Consider the following 18,534-nt stretch of genomic DNA (forward strand, 5'->3'; position numbering starts at 1 on the left):
GATGGGGGCTCGGCCGTGCGCGCCCGGCGCGGAGCCGCCTCCCGCCGCGGCCGCACGACCCCGCCGCGCTCGGCGCCCGCCCCGCACCTCGTCCCCGCCGCCCCCCGCCCCGCGGCCGCCCGGCCGGCGCCCATCGCTCACCTCCGCGGCCGCGGCTCGCCCGGCACCGCCCCGCGGCAGCCGCCGGCCCCGCGCCCCCAGCGGCTCCGGCGCCCGCCCGCTCTGACGGCGCCGGGAGCGGCGGCCCCGCCCCGGCCCTGGCCCGGCCCCCTGCGGCCTCAGCCCGGCCGGCACCGCCCGCCCGCCCGCCGGGGCTGGAACCGGCCCGCCGCACGCCGCCTCGCCGGCAGCCCGAGCCGGAGGATCCAAAAACATAGAAACTAGCGATCTCTTGTACGTTCATCTGCAGATCAGCATCCTTCCTAATGTCCAAATTAAATTTCCCCTAGCCCAGCTTATCACTACGTCTTCTTGTCCTGTCGCTGGTTACCTGGGGGTAGAGGCAAACCCCCACCCTGCTACAGCCTCCTTTCAGGTGGTTGGAGAGAGCACTAAGGTCCCCCCCTGAGTGCCCTTTTCTCCAGGCTAAACACCCACAGCTCCCCCTCACAGCACTTGTGCTCCAGACCCTTCACCAGCTCCACTGCCCTTCTCTGGACATGCTCCAAGCATCTCATTGTTTTTCTGAACTGAGGGGCCCAAAACTGGATGCAGCACACAAGGTGTGGCCTCGTCTGTGTGGAGGCCATGTACGGTGTGTCCTAGTCCTGCTGCTCACGCTGATACATTTTAGCACATTTCCTCTATCCATCCATCCATCCATCCATCCATCCATCCATCCATCCATCCATCCATCCATCCAACCCTCATTCTACACACTTGAAGTTGCCGGGCAGCTGTCTCACTCACATGCATATGTTGAAATAGCTGTGCAGCTGGAGGCTGGGCTCCACTTCTTAACCAATTTCTGTACCCCGCTGCTATCAATGAGGAATTTATCATGCTCAAGCAATGTTAAGAGTCATTTGAAAGAATGTAGGAAGAGGTCACAGTCCAGCTATGGCCCATTTCATTATTTTTACACAGTGCACAAACGCCAAGGAGAACACAGGTTACTAACAAGTTAGCTTGTGGGAACTCCCAAAAGGGAGGTGAGGGGTCCCTGCACGGAGGAAATATGCTGAAGTGGGGAATCAGTGAGACACAGACGGCCACACTTGCCTGGATGCCTCCAGCCAACTGTGCATGACCTGCAGAGGACTGCTGCCAAGAACCAGCTGAATCACCCAACACCACTCCAGTGTAAGAATTTTAATGTGCTTGTTGTAGCTCCCTCATGCTAGAAGCTGCCAGCTGAAGTCCCCAGTACAATCTGAATTGGGATAGAAAAGCCACGAGAGGCAGCTTGAATTTTTCTTTTTTCTTCCTGCATGTTGTTGGTGAAATTCCATAAAGAACTTCCTGCTTCAAAATCACACAGAACTTACAGAGAAGAGGTTTTCAGCGCATAGTCAAATATGCACAATTCTTCACATTTACCTTTGCCCATAGTTTAGCACAACGTTAATGAACCCTGCCACATTTTTAAACAAAGAGACAGAAAATAAGAGTTCCTCTGCATACCGTGCAAAGTTAAAGCCATCCTTGCATAAAAATATTAAATATACTTGGTGAGAACAGGCTGGAAAGCAAGTAGACATTGTCACAAGCACCTTTCAAATTAAATACAGATCTTAACAGCAAAAAGTCATAGTTTATTTGCAGCTGATGACATTATTAATCATCATCAACCAAAATACAATCTCTGTAAGCAGCAGACTTGGACAGCTCCCCACCAAGGACTCTGGAAGAACGATGTTTACTACTGATGTTCATTTAGTATTAAGGAATTGAAACAGCACTAAAACCCAAGGGACCAGAAGGGTCTTACACAGCACCAGTGTTGAAGGAGGATGTGGAGAATCACCATGTTATTTGTAGGCAGAGCTGCCCGAACTACCCAAGGCAAAATACAAGAAAACCCAGCAGGGCGGGAACGGATAAGCTAGAGAGGTTTTCCATTTACCTAATTTTATGGTAAGATTATGTTTTCTTATCTATAAGTAACGAAACCTCACAAACAGAGGGGAGTTGTATTTCTGTAGAGTACTTAGAGAGCTGCTCTGGCACCATTAGCAGGTTTAAGATTATTTCACATTTTCTTCAAAGGTGTGTAAGTATGTATAAACTCACTGCCAATTGTACTTGTGGACAACCCAACAGCTGACACTGTGATGAACAAAAGAACTGGGCCATCACATAAAAGCTCTGGAACAGATGATAAAGCAAACTGTTCAAAACTTTTATTAATTTTTAATAGCCAAATCTCAGGTTATATATCCAGAAAAGGAACACAAAACTATACCCTGGGAAAACAAGCCATACACTGGGAAAACTTCAGAGTGAAAAACTACTAACTCTGAAAAAGGCATCAGGGTCAAAAGGGACAGAGAACTGAACACGAGATCCCAACTTAACACAGTGTGTTAAGCGACAAAATGTGACACTCACCTTGGAAGCAAAATCAATAGTATAAAAAGAAAGCAGGAATTTTACCTGTGTGTAGATCAATGAAAAAAAATCAGTACTAGAGGTTTATCTCCTTCCTAAAAGAAGATTGCAAATCCCCCCCTGTGATGAGACTAAGGAAAGCAGGTATAATACAAGATTTTAGGAAGTCAAGCCATGCGTTTCATTGCATCTTTTTTTTTTCTTTTTTAACTTTCAAATGCATTCCACCAGGAAAACATAAGATACTACTAATCTCTTTGCGGAGCCATCCCCTCTTCTCTCAGAAGTGAAAACCGAAGTAAAGTTCTAATCACAAGACAGAGGGATTACTATTGAAATATTCTATCAAGAGAAAACAATCAGATTTTATGCCATTTTCAAGAGCTAATGCCTTTCCCTAGAATAAAAAGCTTCACAGAAGATCAGATTAGATGAAAGGTATCAAACTCTTACCTTAACTACTAATATAAAGGAGGAAGGGACCAGAATATCCAGTCTCAGCTGATAAAGAGCTTTATGGAGCTTTTGCCCATAAATCGAGGAATACAAATTTTTACACATCTGATAATAAATCCCCTCAAGGCACTATTTACACTCATCTTCCTCAGCATGCCAGCAATCCAACAACCCGTAACAGATTTCTTTCCACTCAGAATCCCAGAAATCGTCCTGCTATGACTGTTAATGAGGTACAGCTGCTACAGAAACAAAAGCCTGAGACAACAGCTAATAAATATTAGACTTTTGTGACCTCAAGAAGGCTTCAAAACTTTCCCCACCAAAGAAGCCTCAAAAGTTCCTGTTACAAATTAACTAGGAAAAGTTCACATTCCTCTTCGAGTGGTAATGAAAGACAACACAATACAATTTTACAGTAGCACAGTTTATCATTACAACTTATGACTTATGAGCCAATTTCTGCTTTGCTATTTTTCCATAGCTCCTTTTAAAGCAATAGTAGCAATATTGCAGATTTTAAAAAATCTTGTTCTCGGTCACAGAGATTTACTTGTACCATTTCCTCTAAAAATTACTAAAAAATCTTTAGGGAAATTATCTTTAGGGAAATTATTACGTTCCATTTCACATCAGCCCAATAGTACCTACAGGTCTGCCAAAAAAGAATATTGTATATGAAAGCCTCCATCAGGACACACCAACCTCAGCTTGACATAAAAATATTTTTTCAATGTTTAGCTACTAAAATACATTATTATTTGAAATATAACACCTTCTGCTGACATAATTAAGCAACTTATAAAATGCTGATCTTGTTGCTTCTTCCACTTTCAGTGTTCAAGAACATTATTAATGAACCTAGTATAAATCCTGAAAATAAAGCATACTCCACTTCAAGAAGCTGCTATGTTCACAGAATTTTCTTCCTATAGACTCTCAACCAAGTCATTGTGGAGTGTGCCACTTACAGAAGTAACTGGTTTATGATATTCTGAAGATATCTGCAATAAAACCACGCCAGAAACAGAAAATTCAGCAGGCAAATTTGGGGGGGAAAAAAATGAGAAAGGATCTTAAGGTTTCTGGCTATTATTCTGTCAACTACAACTTAAAACTGGAATTAAGCTGTTGTGCTCTTCAGCTTTAGACAAGAATCGTATTTACAATAAATACACATATTCTAAAAGACCATATATCAAAGCAGCATAAAATTCATCATCTTAACAAAGTTGCTACCGTTCTGTATTTGTAAATTTTCTAACCACAGGCCTAAACAACAGATACTGCTTACCACCTATATTCTGTGGCTGCATTTTTAGATGAGGACTTCATTTAATGCTCTTCTTATGAGTAGAAGGTGTCAATCTAATTTGTTTCAGGGTTTCACTGGAAAGATATAATTTTAAATGTTTTCTTTGATAAAAAGCATTTCATCCAACCTGCTACTCTCCATAAACTTTAGAAGTGAAGAGAGACTGGACAACCAATTCCTTGTGCCACCCTGTGAATAATGAAGCTCTTTACATCAAATACATTTGTATTTGTAATACAAATGCACCCATTCTGGAAGCAGAAAACATTACAAAAGTGAGGGTTTTTAAAAGATGCTTTGTCTTTCCTTCTGAGAGGCACATCTTAACTACTAAATGTGTGATACTTTTGAAACACCAACCCTTTTCTCTCACTTTTCAAGACATATACACATGGGCCTTTGTTAAAGAGACTCATATACTTATTGCTCTCTACTAACTTGAAAAACAGTTAACAGCCTAAAGAATTGTCAGAGTAAATGACGACGGCCTATTTTTTATCATCACAAACATGTGAGCGGTTCTGCAATATGTGTTTACAGCTCTGTAAATACAACTGTGTTTGCAGGATTGGACCACAGAGAGAACATTTAAATTGCTGAAATGGGATGTTGTAACACAGACGGGTCCTAACACTGACAGAGCCACAGCCTGTGACATCAGTCTCATCATCATTTAGCACCCCCTGGCTCTCCATCATGGAAAACGAATCAGAGGAACAAGAGCAGCAGTGAGGTCTTTGCAAACTCTATTCTTTAATTATTCAAGAAAAATTATTAGCACTGCTTATATCTGTGATTCTAAAACTAGTATGAGCCTTTTGGGGCCATGTCAACCATTTGTCCTCAACAACCCAGTTTCGCAGATCCCATCTTGTAAAGTTAACCAAAAAATAGAAACATGCATTCTTAGTAAAAGTCAGTAACGTAGCACAAGGCACGAGACAAAAACATAAATATATTTAAATAAAAACATTTTCTGCATTAGGGAAAAAGCTGTAATCAAATGCACAGGACAGGGTATTAATGAAACAAATTATTCTTCCCAAAGGAGCATTAATATCTCTCAAGTAGGACAGTGTTCAAAGTCCCAAGATAATTATATAATTACTTATCTTTATACCGAGTATTATGTTACACAATATTGGAATTGAACAAGGCCCTTGAAAATCAGTATTTGGATACCTATTACAGTATTTTCATAGTCCTAGGTAGTTTAGTGAACCATTAGGAAGTTTTGACACTAACATTCTACTAGATCAAATAATACGTGTGTTCTGTTAATTATTAAATCCATAAAACATCCAATAGATTTAATTTTAACACTTGATCTCCACGGGATCAAGCAGATTACTAAAAATAACTAGGTATCTGTCCATGATGTAGCAATCTTTCTGCACCCTTCCAAAATGAGTTGCTGCAGCACCATTACGTGAGGCTTAGTGATTATGGCTGAGGAAGGAACAAAGATCACTTGAACAATCAACCTACAAACCCACGCAGTAGGGCACACCATGGAAGAGTCCTTGACTACCAAATCCACATACCATTCCCACTCCTCTCTCTAACTGACATTTAAATACCTGCCATGTGGCTTTGTATTTATTTTTAGTACCTTTTTTATGTTTTTCCCCATAGAAAAGGCTTGTGAGTAATACTTCGGAATTAGAGTGTTAAGCTAAAAATATTCTTATAGACATCGATCATCATTTTAGTGTATGTAAAGAGATAATATGGTAATTAGGCTGCGGAAAACAAAGGACACTTAGAGCACTTGAACAAATGAACTAGCTTCCACATGATCAACAGAACACAAAAATGTGAAATCAGAGTTGATTTAGGTAGCAAAAATAAAGTCCTACAAATACAAGGAATATAGACAATCTCTGACTCATTACAGAACAGTTGCTTAAGACAGACAGAATTAAATAGTCAACATGTGCTCATTAACTGAAGTTATTGTTGCATGCATCTGTTCAGACTGAATGTGTATCAGACACTTGGCTATAAACTTCAGCCAAGAAAAGAAGTTACTATGGCCCTCACCTCTCTCACTGTTTCCTCATCTTGCTTCTAATTAGCTTACCTAAGCTGAGTTTCCACATGTAAGAGTTACAGCAGCACTTATTTCTTAAAGGCTTGTAGAGGCAGAGACACTGAAGGAAGAAAAAGGAAATGCTTCTCTGGAAAAGCAGTTCTTATACAGAACCAGCAAACAATGACCACAGTAATGGTTTGAGCATTATTTAATGCTTCTTTACTGCCAAAAATCCCACTTCTCCTTAGCAGTGTGGGAGTGAAAAACACCACTGCTCCCATCTATTACAGGTTTATTGGGTAGCAAATGTACTGGAAAGGAAGCAGCTTGCACAGACATTTTACAACCTTGGTCAACTCCTCATCTCTGAAAATAGCTCTGTTCTGAGAAACCCTCTGAGATACTCACCTACTAAGGAAACTCTTCCTCAACACACCAAGTGAACTTCCAGTTCCACTCCTTGTATTATTTCTAACAGTAAAAGATTATCAGAATGTACAGTAAAGTCACAAAAGACAACTTCTCTCCAAAACAGAAAGACAACTTCTGCAGCTTGTTCTGGATTTCACAATTTTATTGCAAATACATAACAGGTACTGATTTTGGCCAGAACTTGCAGCTTTATGCTTGCTTTCTTTTTAACATTTAAATACACGACAAGGTCAATCTGTTGGAATACTCAGGAGTAGATACCTTCCACGAAAACGCTGCATGAAAGGATGCAGCAGGTACCATCTTCTTATTTTAGTCTCTGTTTTGCGCAGAGTGCTGATGAACCCCAAATTCCCATGGCTAGGTCTCTTGACGAGGACTTCAGTATCCCTTCCTTCCTCTGAATCTTGCCCTGGTATCCAACTGAAAATTGAAGACAATATATTAAGAGCAGGTATTTTCCAAAAGAAGTATTGCAGAGTGTTTGTGCTACATTGGTACTTTATAACATCAGAACAAATGCCAGAATAAAGCAGAAGAAAATTAGTCATGTAGCAAACAAGCCACAGGGGATCCTGATGAAAGAGCCATTATATGATCTTAAACCTCACACAAAACTAAAATTATGTGATAAGCTTCCTGTGCATTCTGAAATAAACATAAATGATAGCATAGTAGGATGGCAAGCAACCCACTACAAACAAGGTAGTATAAATCTGCTTAGATCAGTTTTGCAAATGTAACCGATAAACTGAAGGAGGAAAATTCAGATCTGCTTGAAAAGGGAGTTACTACCAATGCCTGAGAGGAGACAGATAACTTAAATACATGAAGTTTCTGGAAAAAAATAGAAATAAATCAGTAAAAACAGAAACAATATTCAGCTTGTAAAATCTGCAAGTTTATTCTTGGCAATTACAGAAAAAACACTTAACGAAAAGCTAAAGATGATGGTAAAGTTAAAATAAAAGCCACAGTGCAGTACTTCCAGAAGCTAAAGTGCAAGTTTTTTCCCAGTACAGCAGAAAAATATACTTTGGTCTTGGAGAAAATTCCTCTGAACTTATATAGCCAGTCTTGAAGATGGCAGTGCCAGATTGCAACTCAGCCATATTCTGACATTAGACTGAGAAGATTTATTTTACCACCATTTACTAACCCTCTTACAGAATTCAGAACTGCACCAAAATTTGTAAAGAGCTAGACTCATGATGACACAGTTTGTCCAATAACCAAGCAGGTTTCACTTTAAATCTTGGCCCTACTTCAACATCTAAAGTATACTGAGCTACTCCACTGATAAGACTTTCTCCTTCCTTGAAATGAAAACAGCATCTAGGCAAAACCCTTGATGATTTTAGCATACTGTAAATTATATCTGTATTTAGTGTCTAATTTGGTTTTGGACACTCTTTAAGTTTCACTATTGTAACAAATAACAACTTTGCTTGACAAGTGCATGATTATTGAAACTTACAAAATTAACACAGGAAGAAAAACTGCACTCATCAGCCTTAAAATTTGGGAGTTAAATAAAATGATTTAAGAGCCAGGCCTCTCCCTGCATGATTGGAGGCATTTAGCTAGAAACTTCATTTCATCAGGCTCCCTTACCAATCCACAGACATAAAGATACTGGCACATCACCTGGAAATACATATGACACTACTGCAGCTCCATGTAGGTATTTCAAACTTTCAACATGCAACATCTTCCCATACACAGAAATAATAATTTGTCACTTTATGGATTAATATAGTTCATATAGAAGATGTATAAAAAGCTGCTACAACCAATACAAAACGGAAGAAAAATTTGAAGTACCATTTCAGCTGTACACTCTTCATCAGATAAAATTAAGATGAGCCCTGCACTTCTCATGTTTGGAAATTTTAATACCATCTTTACCACACCTTAAACATGTTTTAAATGTTATGGAAACACAAGCAAAAAAAAAAAATCTGGACAAGGGACAAGTCCCTATCAAAATAGGGAAAACTGTATCTAATTACATTTTTTAAAATTACTTGTCATTTCCACATGGGATAGTTCATTACATAAAAAACCAAACTTTTATTTATCAAGAATTCTAGTATTTCAAGAAAATTAATGACTCAATGTGAATTCAGTGCAAGATCCTCCTTCAACAGTGAAAGTCTCACTTCACTTCATTTAAATGTTTTCTATACAGATGTTTTTCAAAGACCTTACAGGCAAAAGATAGCTCATCGACATTTTATCTTACAATTACCTAATCTACTAGTATTTTTTTCACCCAAAACTTTACTAAAAACAATGGCGAAAATACCTACATCACTTACCTGTGACATTCTAAGCCTAATCCAATTTAAACACGCGTTTTTCCAATTTTTCCTACTCTTCTTCCTGAGAACTGAGTACAACACCCATAGTTTAATTAGAATTCAAAAGCAAGAGCTGTTCTGCTTACTGACACCCACCTTACTGAAATAATGTGTTTTTCTTAAAAAGAGGGGGGGAAAGGACAGGAAACATCCAGGCCAGCAGCAGAAGACACACCACACTTACCATTGATCTTTTGCACGCAAAGAATGTCACTTGCAAACTCCTACAGTGTCCTTCCCTCAAGCACTGTTTAGGGCTTTTGTTTTCCTAGTAGATGAAAAAAGAAATTATTAAAAATTTGATTTCTGCACCTCGTCAAAGAGACATCAAAACACTTCACAGAATCGTAGAACAGAATCACCGAATATTCTGAGTTGGAAAGCACCCACAAGGATCATCCAGTCCAACTCTTAAGGGAAGCCCATTACAGGGATCGGACCCACGACTCCGGCGTTAACAGCACCACGCTCCGGCCACCTGAGTAATTTGGGTTGGAAGGGGCCTCTGAGGATCATTTACTTCCAACTTCAGAGAAGTTCACGAAGGATTGCACTTCGGTACGGAGCTGTAATTCCCCAAACTGCTGCAAGCAAGAGGTAAGAGGCCGTGAAAGGGCGACGTGCGGGTGCCTGGCCCGCGCTCACCTGCAGGACGCAGGGGCTCTCCAGCAGGCACTGCCGCAGGTCCTCCCTCACGCCGCTGCAGGCGCGCCCGTCCTCCTCCTTATCCTCGTAGTACTTGGGCATGGCGGCGAGCCCGGCGCTACACCCCGCTGCCGCCCGCCCCGCGGCCGCCGCCGAACGCCGCCGCCATCCCGGGCGCTACGGCCGCTTCCGGCGGGGGCAGGAAGGGACGGGGCGGCTCCGGGAAGGATCCCGAGCGCCTGCGCCGCGGACGGTGCCGGAAGGCTGCGGGAGGCGGCCGTGGCGGCGGTGCCGGGCGGGGCGGGGGTCGCGGCGCGGGCCGGGGCGCAGGTGAGACCCTCAGCGCGGGGCGGGGCGCGGGGCTGCGGCGCTGCCCGGCCCGCAGAGGAGCGCGGGCCCCGCTGAGGGGGGCCGGCGTTTGTCAGCGGTGGCGGCCGGGCCGCTCCTGAGCCATGGGATCGTACGCTGGTTAAGGGCTGGAAGAGACCGTACAGATCACCCGGTTCCAACCCCCCCGCTGTGGGCAGGGATACCTCCCGCTGGACCGGGTTGTTGTAAGCCCCATCCACCCTGGCCTTGGACGCTGCCAGGGTTGGGGCGTCCACAACCTCTCTGGGCAGCCTGTGCCAGTGCCTTACCCCCACCCCAGTGAAAGATTTTTTCCTTGTATCTAACCTAAACTTCCCCTGTTTCAGTTTGTACCCGTTACTCGTCCTATCACTGCAGTTTTTGATGACGAGACCCAGCTTCCCTGTTTTCCCCCTGCAGATGTTGGGAGGTGCTAGGAGGTCTCCATGCAACCTTCTCTTCTTCTTCCAGCTAAACTGACCCAAATCTCTCAGCCTGTCTTCATAAGGGAGCTTCTCCAGCCCTCTTACCAACTCCATGGCCTCCTCTGCACTTGCTCCAACAAACGTCATTGTTTATGCTTGTGCTCATTTTTTGTCACTTCAGCATTGCAGCCGTGGCCTGCGTCGCGTTATTTTATTTGTACCCCACGTTGTGTGCAAAATCAAATGCATCATTTGAAATTCTTTCTTTAGCGAGATGCTGCCAACCACACTGGTTAATTCTGGGAGCCAGGGCAACGGTGCGCTGAGCCCCAGAGATGCTGCGAGGCACACGGCCGGAGCGAAACGCTACAAGTACCTCCGGAGGCTCTTCCACTTCCGACAGATGGACTTCGAGTTTGCGCTTTGGCAGATGCTTTACCTGTTCACTTCACCACAGAGGGTTTACAGGAACTTTCACTACAGAAAACAGACAAAGGACCAATGGGCCAGAGATGATCCTGCTTTCCTGGTGCTGCTCAGTATCTGGCTCTGCGGTGAGTGTGGGAGAACAGAGAGCGTGAGGAAGAGGGAGGAAAAGTTTAGGGATGAACGTGTATTTTCCTTCTAATAACACACACACAAAAAGGACCAATCTGTATGAATGACCTTTTAATCAAAGTAGAGCAGAAGAAAAAGGCCTAGCCTTTTTGAAGTTAAGGTGAGAAGTAGAAATCGGAGTAGGATTAAGTAGTACTCTATAGTCTTGAATTGATCTCTCTGTTGCAGCTCATTTTCTGTTGCATTTTAAACTGCATGGTTCACTGTAACTTTACAGACAGTAAGAAAACCCTATGCCACATGGCAGTGTTTTTGTTAAAAAATACTGAATATTTGGTATACATTAATATTATGGATAAAACACTGTTTTTACCATAAATGTCCTGGTGAGGTTCTGTATATTGCAGAATTAAGCTATAAAAAAGTGGCTAATATAAATGACTGAACTGCAAATTCAGTATTGTCTCAGTTGCCTTCTATTAAATAGAGTATTGTTGTTTGTAATATAAAAACTCTTAACAGAAATAGAATTACACATGTGGTTTGGGTTAACAAGGAGCTTTTATAAAACAAAGAATGTTCTATTGTAGCATTGCCTGAAATTTTTAAAAAATAGTTTGGGTGGACCATTACAATTAGACCCAAGCAGAGATGAGTGTTCATATCATGAATAAATTGCTTTATATCTTGTTTTTGGTGGGATAAAACTAAACTGTTGAACTGAAAATCTTGGGGGAAAAATAAAAAGGAAACTGGAGATTTCATAACAGGATATGTAAAAAACCCATCAGTTTAAGATCTCATGCTTTTGTTTCCACAGCTGACTTTAATGGTCTTTCTCTACTTTCAGTTTCTACTGTAGGATTTGGATTTGTGTTGGACATGGGGTTTTTTGAAACAATAAAACTGCTACTTTGGGTTGTATTCATAGACTGCGTAGGCGTTGGGCTCCTGATTGCAACTCTGATGTGGTAAGTAGTGATTTGCTGTTCAGACAGAGAGAATTCTCTGCTGTTTGTGAGACACTTGGTTCTTTCTCTGGGGTAAACTTACACTCAAGTGTTGACTATAGGTTTTCTGCTATTTTAGTAATTGTTTCAAAATTATACCTTAAAAATAATACATCTCTTTCTTTACTATTTCCTACAAAGTTAAATGGTCAGAAGTCTGTATTATGATGAACATTCCAGCTTTTTTCCTTTGTTTTTGAGCTGGTTAATGTTCAGCAGTAATGCCAAATAAAAAAATAAAAAAAAGGTGATAAAAAAAAGAAAAAGCTAATTCAATCAAAATAATGAATGAGTAAGTCAAGTACTGTAAGCCTGAGGATGATTCTGTTTAAGCAATATACACTTGGCCTGTGCTTCTTGCTGAAGATTGTAGCTGGTGCCACTGCAGCCCCATCTGTTCTGTCTTGTGCTGGGCACCTTTTTGCTTTGTTGGTAAGTGCTGCCAGTTTTATCCTCTACTGTCCAGAGACTTGCAGAAGCAGAGAGGCAGGAGCAGGTCAGTTTACAATCCAGGCCTCATCAGCAGCATAGATGTGTCTTGCAGCAGTGAGGGAACCATGAAATGATGGGAAGGCACTGTTTCTGTGCTGCAGCAAGGGGAGGGCAGCAAAGAAAGAATTTTTATTTTACAAGGAACTTAAGGAAGCAAGGGCATTTAAGAGTTCTTAGGGATGGAGCTGACATCTTAAAGTGGTGATGATTGGAAAAGGGATAAATCCTGACAGTGGCCTCAGGAACTCCTGCTTGTAATTGCAAAATTGAGAATGAGGAACATAAAAGAAACATAGTTGATAGATGAAAGGTCCCCCTGACCTATGCTCCTGTCTGGGACAGAACCCATAAACTGCTTGGGGCAGAGCTTATAGTAATGCTCCCTGTCCCCATCCTCCAACAACTTGTGCTTCAGGATGCAGTCTCCTAAGGCAGGAAGACTTCATCATCTGCTGGTTTTCCTCTGTCTTTTAGTCAGGTTCCTGCAGGTTTCAGTACCAGTCACCTGGCTTGAGTTTGGTTCAAGTCCCTTCTTCCAGTGCAGAATCACCTTTCTTCCCAAAAGCTCCCCCATTCATAATGACTCTAAACTCCTTCTTGCCTCACCTCTCCTTGCCTTGCACCCAGGCTCTGCCTCTTTGCAACCCCACCCTTGGCACAAAGACTCAGAGGAAGCTTCCATGAAAACTCTGGTCTCTTATTTCTGAGCATGTATTGACTCCTTGTTCCTCTTCTAAATGAGATAAATAGTTTGATGTCAGCAGAGCTTAAGCTGAAGGAAAGAGCCTCGAGGCCTGTAATACTGGGCAGTGCACATTGCATTTGCACATCTTTTCAGTAATAATGGGCACACGTTATGAGCACTCTCCTGCCCTCCTCCTGTCCTTGCAGTGTGTCAGTTCTGTAGAGATGAAATAAACCATCTCTGTGTGAGGTGTAGGAGCACTTCACTGAAGTCATCTCCCTCTGTGTACAGAGAAATGGCAGCTTGTGACTGCACTGATAAATTGTAGCACTGATCTCTTCTTTATAAAGAAATATTGTTTCTGTATTACCCGCAGGGTATTTCAGCTGCCTGAAGCATTCAAAGGATGTGATGATAGTTTTAACAAAACCATTTTAACAATAGCTGGTCTGCATGATTCTTGCATGTTTTTATTCCCAGATAGCAGAAACTTCGTGGTGGAGAGCAGGGATCACATATGACTTACTACATCAAACCTATGTTTTGTCAGTCAGCTCTATAGATTCATATTAACAACAGTCTCAAATATCTTTTCATGTAGGTTCATTTCAAATAAGTACTTAGTGAAGCAGCAGAACAGAGATTATGATGTGGAGTGGGGTTATGCCTTTGATGTACATCTGAATGCTTTCTACCCTCTTCTAGTCATCCTGCATTTTATCCAGCTGTTCTTCATCAACTGTAAGTAGAATACTTGGAGCTCTCTGCTTCAAAATGGTGCACTGTCAAAACAGCTGAGAGCAGTTATCTCTTGCAGATGTCATCATATCTGATTCTGTCATTGGGTATTTTGTTGGGAATACCTTATGGCTGATTGCAATCGGCTATTACATCTACGTGACATTCCTAGGATACAGTGGTGAGTAACATCAACTTCTTTTGTATTTGTTTCACTAAAATGAAGAGCGTGTTTTCAGACTAATTATCTGATCTTAGCATATTATTTGTAAAGCAGAGGCTTAGCTGCATGTTGAAGTAATTCTTTCTTTGTGGTAAATGAAGTTTGATAGAAATGTACCAGTCCATATTTTCAGCTGGGTGGACCTCTTAACCAAAGAATTTATATTCTCCACCTCAAGAAATTCCCTTCTTGTATTAGACCTATAGCACCACAACTTAGTTTTCTTATTCCTCTGTAAATCCACTTGAATATATTTGCATTAGATAAAAATTCTGTAATGAGTTCAAGACCATAGTTTTAGGTAAAAAAGTTCCCCAAGGCCTTTTGAGATAACTGTAGGGCTAGTAGGGCAGAGATGTCTGAGGAGGACAGCAGAGCAGAACTATTTTTTGTTGCTGCCTTGCCCCAAGGCTACTCTACATGAAGCACCTTTTTTAAAGAGCACTACTTTATATTTGCTTCAATATTGCTTCTGTTTCAGCATTGCCCTTTTTGAAGAACACAGCTATTCTTTTGTATCCATTTGCACTCCTCATCATGCTCTATTTGATCTCATTAGCATGTGGATGGAACTTCACCAAGATGCTTTGTTCCTTTTATAAATACAGAGTGAAATAAAACTAGGACTTCGTGTATCTAATGTTTATTTTGTTTGTACCTTAGCCATTTTGACAGTAAAGAAAAAATTAAGAACATTTTGTAAATGGTTGTAAATTTCTCTTTATTGTAGATAATTGTGTAAAAAAAGTTTGAAGTGTCCTTTTTTATTAAAATATTTACAACAGTAAACATGTTAGCAATTTTGTTCAAATACTTTCGCAGTACATTCCTAAAAACAAGTTACTTGTACATTTCTGTAGCTTAAATTTAACTGCAACAAGTCTATGTAGCATAACTCTTACTGCAGATACTTTGCACATACTGGCATAAGCTCTACGTTATGAGGGGTTTAAGTGACACCAAAAAGCAGTTTTCTTGAAGAGTAATATTGGAATATCTTGCCTTGGGACTGTGTGAAAGTACAGATCTTAATAGTGTTGCGATGGTAAAGCAACAACTGTCTCTAGGTACAGATCTGTCCTCTCCTTGTATGAAAGATTGTGAGAACAGATTTACTTCAGTGACTACTTCAAATATACGTGGACAGCTCTGGCACACAGAAGAAACAGTGATGAAAGGCACAATTAACATGACCCATATCAGGTTTCCAAAGATAGCAGCAAGTTTTAAACCCAATCTCTAGCAGTCCAGTGGGTATTACTACATCCACCATTCTCAGTGGCAGGTCAATGAACATGGAAGGAAAGTACAAGTTGGTTTGGCTACAGGGGTGGGCTCATGGCAATGCCTGCAGCTGTGAAGTCCACAAGGCGGAAGTATAAACTGACCATCACAAACAATACCTTATGGAAAGTGAAGATGACAGCTTTCCAATGCAGCGTTCAGCATGAAACATGAGCACTAGGATTCAGTTTCCAAAACAACACAAGAGTAAACTGGTTACGGTAAGACAATTTCATTACTAGAATTTGATTTCTAAGGAAAAACTATAATTTATCTTAAAATACCAAATATGCTGGCAGTGCATCTTACAGTACTGTGTGTTTCAGCCACTGTTAAGGCTTGAAGAGATTAATGTTTCCCTCTCAGCAGATGCTGAGCAACGTTCTCCTTTAAACAAGGAAAGCACTGAACTGCTGATCCATGGAAAGTGAAGGATTCCAGTCAGGATCTGCTCCCGCCCTGGCTAACAGCACGAGCTCCTGTCCTGCAGGCAGCTGCAGCCTAACTGTACACCTTTTCCCTAATAGGAATCCTAGCATCACTGATCATCCACTTCAGTTCAACAGTAAAAATACTTTGTATTTCGTGCCCTGTGGTGTGATAATCTTGAAGTACTCAGGGCCTGTGTACCTTCCCTTTAGAGATACCAACATTCTTCCCCTTGAAAGAAGGCTTCATCATTCTCAAAATTAAGCTACTTTAGCTTCCAGCAGTTCACTGTTTACAGCAGAACTTAGCAAAACCCTTTAGAGACCACTAAGGTGACACTCAAGGACTAATTCACCAGGTCCCCATGGGCTGTGTGTTTTACATCAGCAATCAATGCTAGCCTGAAAACACCAGTTGCTTAATAGCTTTCAGCCTTTATGCTGGTGATTGTAAAGATGATTTAAAAATGCAAGGACTTTTTTTTTTCCCTTTCTAGCTAGAGTTACTTGTTCTAGCTTTTTCAGAATACATCCTTCCTAGTAAGAACAAACGTAAAACCTTGGGTTCATGTATTTTAGGGGAGCAAGGTTTGAGAAGATTTTTCTTTTCCCCCACGAGACTGAAATAATACTTTCCAAGTTGGAAGTGAACTACAAATTACTATGATACTTCATCTGGAGCAAGCACTTCCAACAAAATATAGGGATTACTGAAATTATAATATAACTGAGAGAATAAAAAAGGAAACTGGTACACAGTTTGCAAATTTTTCCCATCACACTTCAGCTCATTCATGGAACTGTGTTTCACACAGGCAAAGTATAAATTGCTTTGCTCTAAACTGATTCAAGGTATTTAAAAACTGCTTTGAAACAACTAGACAAGGAGTGATATGACAGAAGACTCCAGTCTTTTCTTGGTCCATGAATCACATCTATCTGAATTTTTCTAAGCCATCTTTAAGTACAGAAAAAAATGAATATATCCATAGGAATTTTTCCCATCAATGAAAAAACACGGTTGAGATGCCTGCAAATGCTTGAAGCCTTATACAGTGCTTTAGAAATACTCTAATTATCACATCCTGTTCACATTATTTACAAAGTTTTCAGTAGGATGACCCGCTGAATGAGCAAAGCAAGATTATACTGACAATTTGTTTCCTTGGTCCCAAACAATCTTGATCAGCTCAGAAAAGCAAATGTTCACATTAGCCAGTCTGTTTGATATCCTGTATAAGAAGTCCATTTGCCTAGATAATGAAGGTTTCTGGCTATGCTTTTGGTTTCACAGAAGTTTGCTTTTCTGAAGCTTTAACAGCATCGGAAGGAGCTAACAGGAGCATAGGATAGTGCAGGGTTTTTTTAAACACTTTCCATTATTGGATAACTCTTAAGATTCAGCAGCCTCACGGGGATTTTTAAGGTCACAACAAAAATAACTTGAAACTGAACACATGTAGGGAAAAATTCCCTCAAAACAGGTAATAGGTTTAAGATGTTGTTTAAGATCTCTTACAGTAATACTGTCCCTTACAATGGAGAGATGCAGGAGACGCTGGGCCACTGGAATAGACCCAGTCACAAAGAGTACCCAAGCTAAAGGCTGATAAGCCAAACAGCCCACGTGTTCTTACTTCACCATACTTCCAGGAAGGAGACTTGGCACCCCTTTAGCCTAACTTTGGGATTGGAATTTAAAGGTACAAAGCCCAAAACAGCTGTCTGCAGAAATAATCTACCTGATTACATCAACTCTGAATTTACCTGGATCTATGAAATAGAATTTGTATTCATGTGGCACATTTCTCTAGAGAGCTTGTAAGTTCAGGAACATTGAAAGTATTGAAGCAGCCCAGAGTATTTTCAACTCTTGCTACTATAATGTAATAAAAATGTATCAATCTTTAGAAAACAACCCACAATTTACCACGCACTAGTTTAATTTGTTGTCTTGGATAAATTTCTTCTTAGCATTTTTGAAAACTAAATATACTACTAACAAGTCTTGCAATCAATGTGGTACAGGTTCTATGTATTTAAATATATTAGCAGTGATTCATCTTGACCACAGTGAAACATCAGGAACAGTGATGCTTTGAGAATAAGCACACAGCTCTCTTACATAAATGGTCCCAGTAAAATTCCAGACTCACGGAAAACTGAAAAGGTCACTGTCAGCAAAACTAATTATATTAAGAAACTGCAATATCTAATGCATTTCTACAGTCTGGATTGTAATAAATAACCCTAGTTTAAATAAATGCATCATTCATTCACAGACCCAGCTGAGAAGAAAACCTAAATACTTTCTCAGACCTTTGCTAACTGATGTGTGATAAAAAGCCGTTCCATTTTAGTTATTTGATGGCAGGGCATTATACAGGAAACAAACGGGGCTGTAGCACCACAATAAGCTAGAGTAACACAGGATTAAGAGCCTAGTCACCCACATTCCTAAATCCAAAAATAATCTTCATTGATGTGACCAGTGCTTAGCTTATGCCCTCAATGTCTATGGGCAACACAAGCTTTCCAAGTAACATT

The 18,534-nt window shown here is 40.9% G+C and overlaps 3 protein-coding genes across 4 annotated transcripts in view; 1 reads left to right on the forward strand and 2 right to left on the reverse strand.

The window, feature by feature from the left end:
* The window catches only part of INPP4A (inositol polyphosphate-4-phosphatase type I A), a 111,813-nt gene extending 111,626 nt beyond the window's left edge, over positions 1 to 187 (reverse strand). For both annotated transcript variants that reach the window (XM_040056633.2, XM_058419487.1), the window contains exon 1: positions 142 to 187. The gene's annotated coding sequence lies outside the window, so the exon portion shown is untranslated. The remainder of the gene's footprint in view (positions 1 to 141) is intronic.
* A 6,728-nt stretch (positions 188 to 6,915) lies between these two features.
* Positions 6,916 to 10,167, reverse strand: LOC120749437 (cytochrome c oxidase assembly factor 5). Its single transcript, XM_040056830.2, has 3 exons — positions 9,797 to 10,167; positions 9,336 to 9,419; positions 6,916 to 7,211 (listed from the first exon to the last, which is right to left on the reverse strand). Exons 1-3 carry the CDS (start codon positions 9,896 to 9,898, stop codon positions 7,170 to 7,172), a joined length of 228 nt encoding a protein of 75 aa, XP_039912764.1. The 5' UTR covers positions 9,899 to 10,167; the 3' UTR covers positions 6,916 to 7,169.
* UNC50 (unc-50 inner nuclear membrane RNA binding protein) lies at positions 10,093 to 15,064 on the forward strand. Its single transcript, XM_040056829.2, has 6 exons — positions 10,093 to 10,126; positions 10,840 to 11,123; positions 11,978 to 12,098; positions 13,916 to 14,055; positions 14,132 to 14,233; positions 14,757 to 15,064. Exons 2-6 carry the CDS (start codon positions 10,844 to 10,846, stop codon positions 14,891 to 14,893), a joined length of 780 nt encoding a protein of 259 aa, XP_039912763.1. The 5' UTR covers positions 10,093 to 10,126; positions 10,840 to 10,843; the 3' UTR covers positions 14,894 to 15,064.
* Positions 15,065 to 18,534: the final 3,470 nt, after the last annotated feature.

Source organism: Hirundo rustica, chromosome 2 (genome assembly GCF_015227805.2).
Source record: "Hirundo rustica isolate bHirRus1 chromosome 2, bHirRus1.pri.v3, whole genome shotgun sequence".
NCBI classification, from domain to species: Eukaryota; Metazoa; Chordata; class Aves; order Passeriformes; family Hirundinidae; genus Hirundo; species Hirundo rustica.

Coding starts and splice junctions, on each gene's coding strand:
- UNC50 (XM_040056829.2), top strand. CDS start 10,844: ATGCTGCCAACCACACTGGTTAATTCTGGGAGCCAGGGCAACGGTGCG. Junction 11,124..11,977: donor GCTCAGTATCTGGCTCTGCG/GTGAGTGTGGGA, acceptor CTCTACTTTCAG/TTTCTACTGTAGGATTTGGA. Junction 12,099..13,915: donor CTGATTGCAACTCTGATGTG/GTAAGTAGTGAT, acceptor CTTTTCATGTAG/GTTCATTTCAAATAAGTACT.
- LOC120749437 (XM_040056830.2), bottom strand. CDS start 9,898: ATGCCCAAGTACTACGAGGATAAGGAGGAGGACGGGCGCGCCTGCAGC. Junction 9,420..9,796: donor AGAGCCCCTGCGTCCTGCAG/GTGAGCGCGGGC, acceptor TTCATCTACTAG/GAAAACAAAAGCCCTAAACA. Junction 7,212..9,335: donor TTGCGTGCAAAAGATCAATG/GTAAGTGTGGTG, acceptor TTCAATTTTCAG/TTGGATACCAGGGCAAGATT.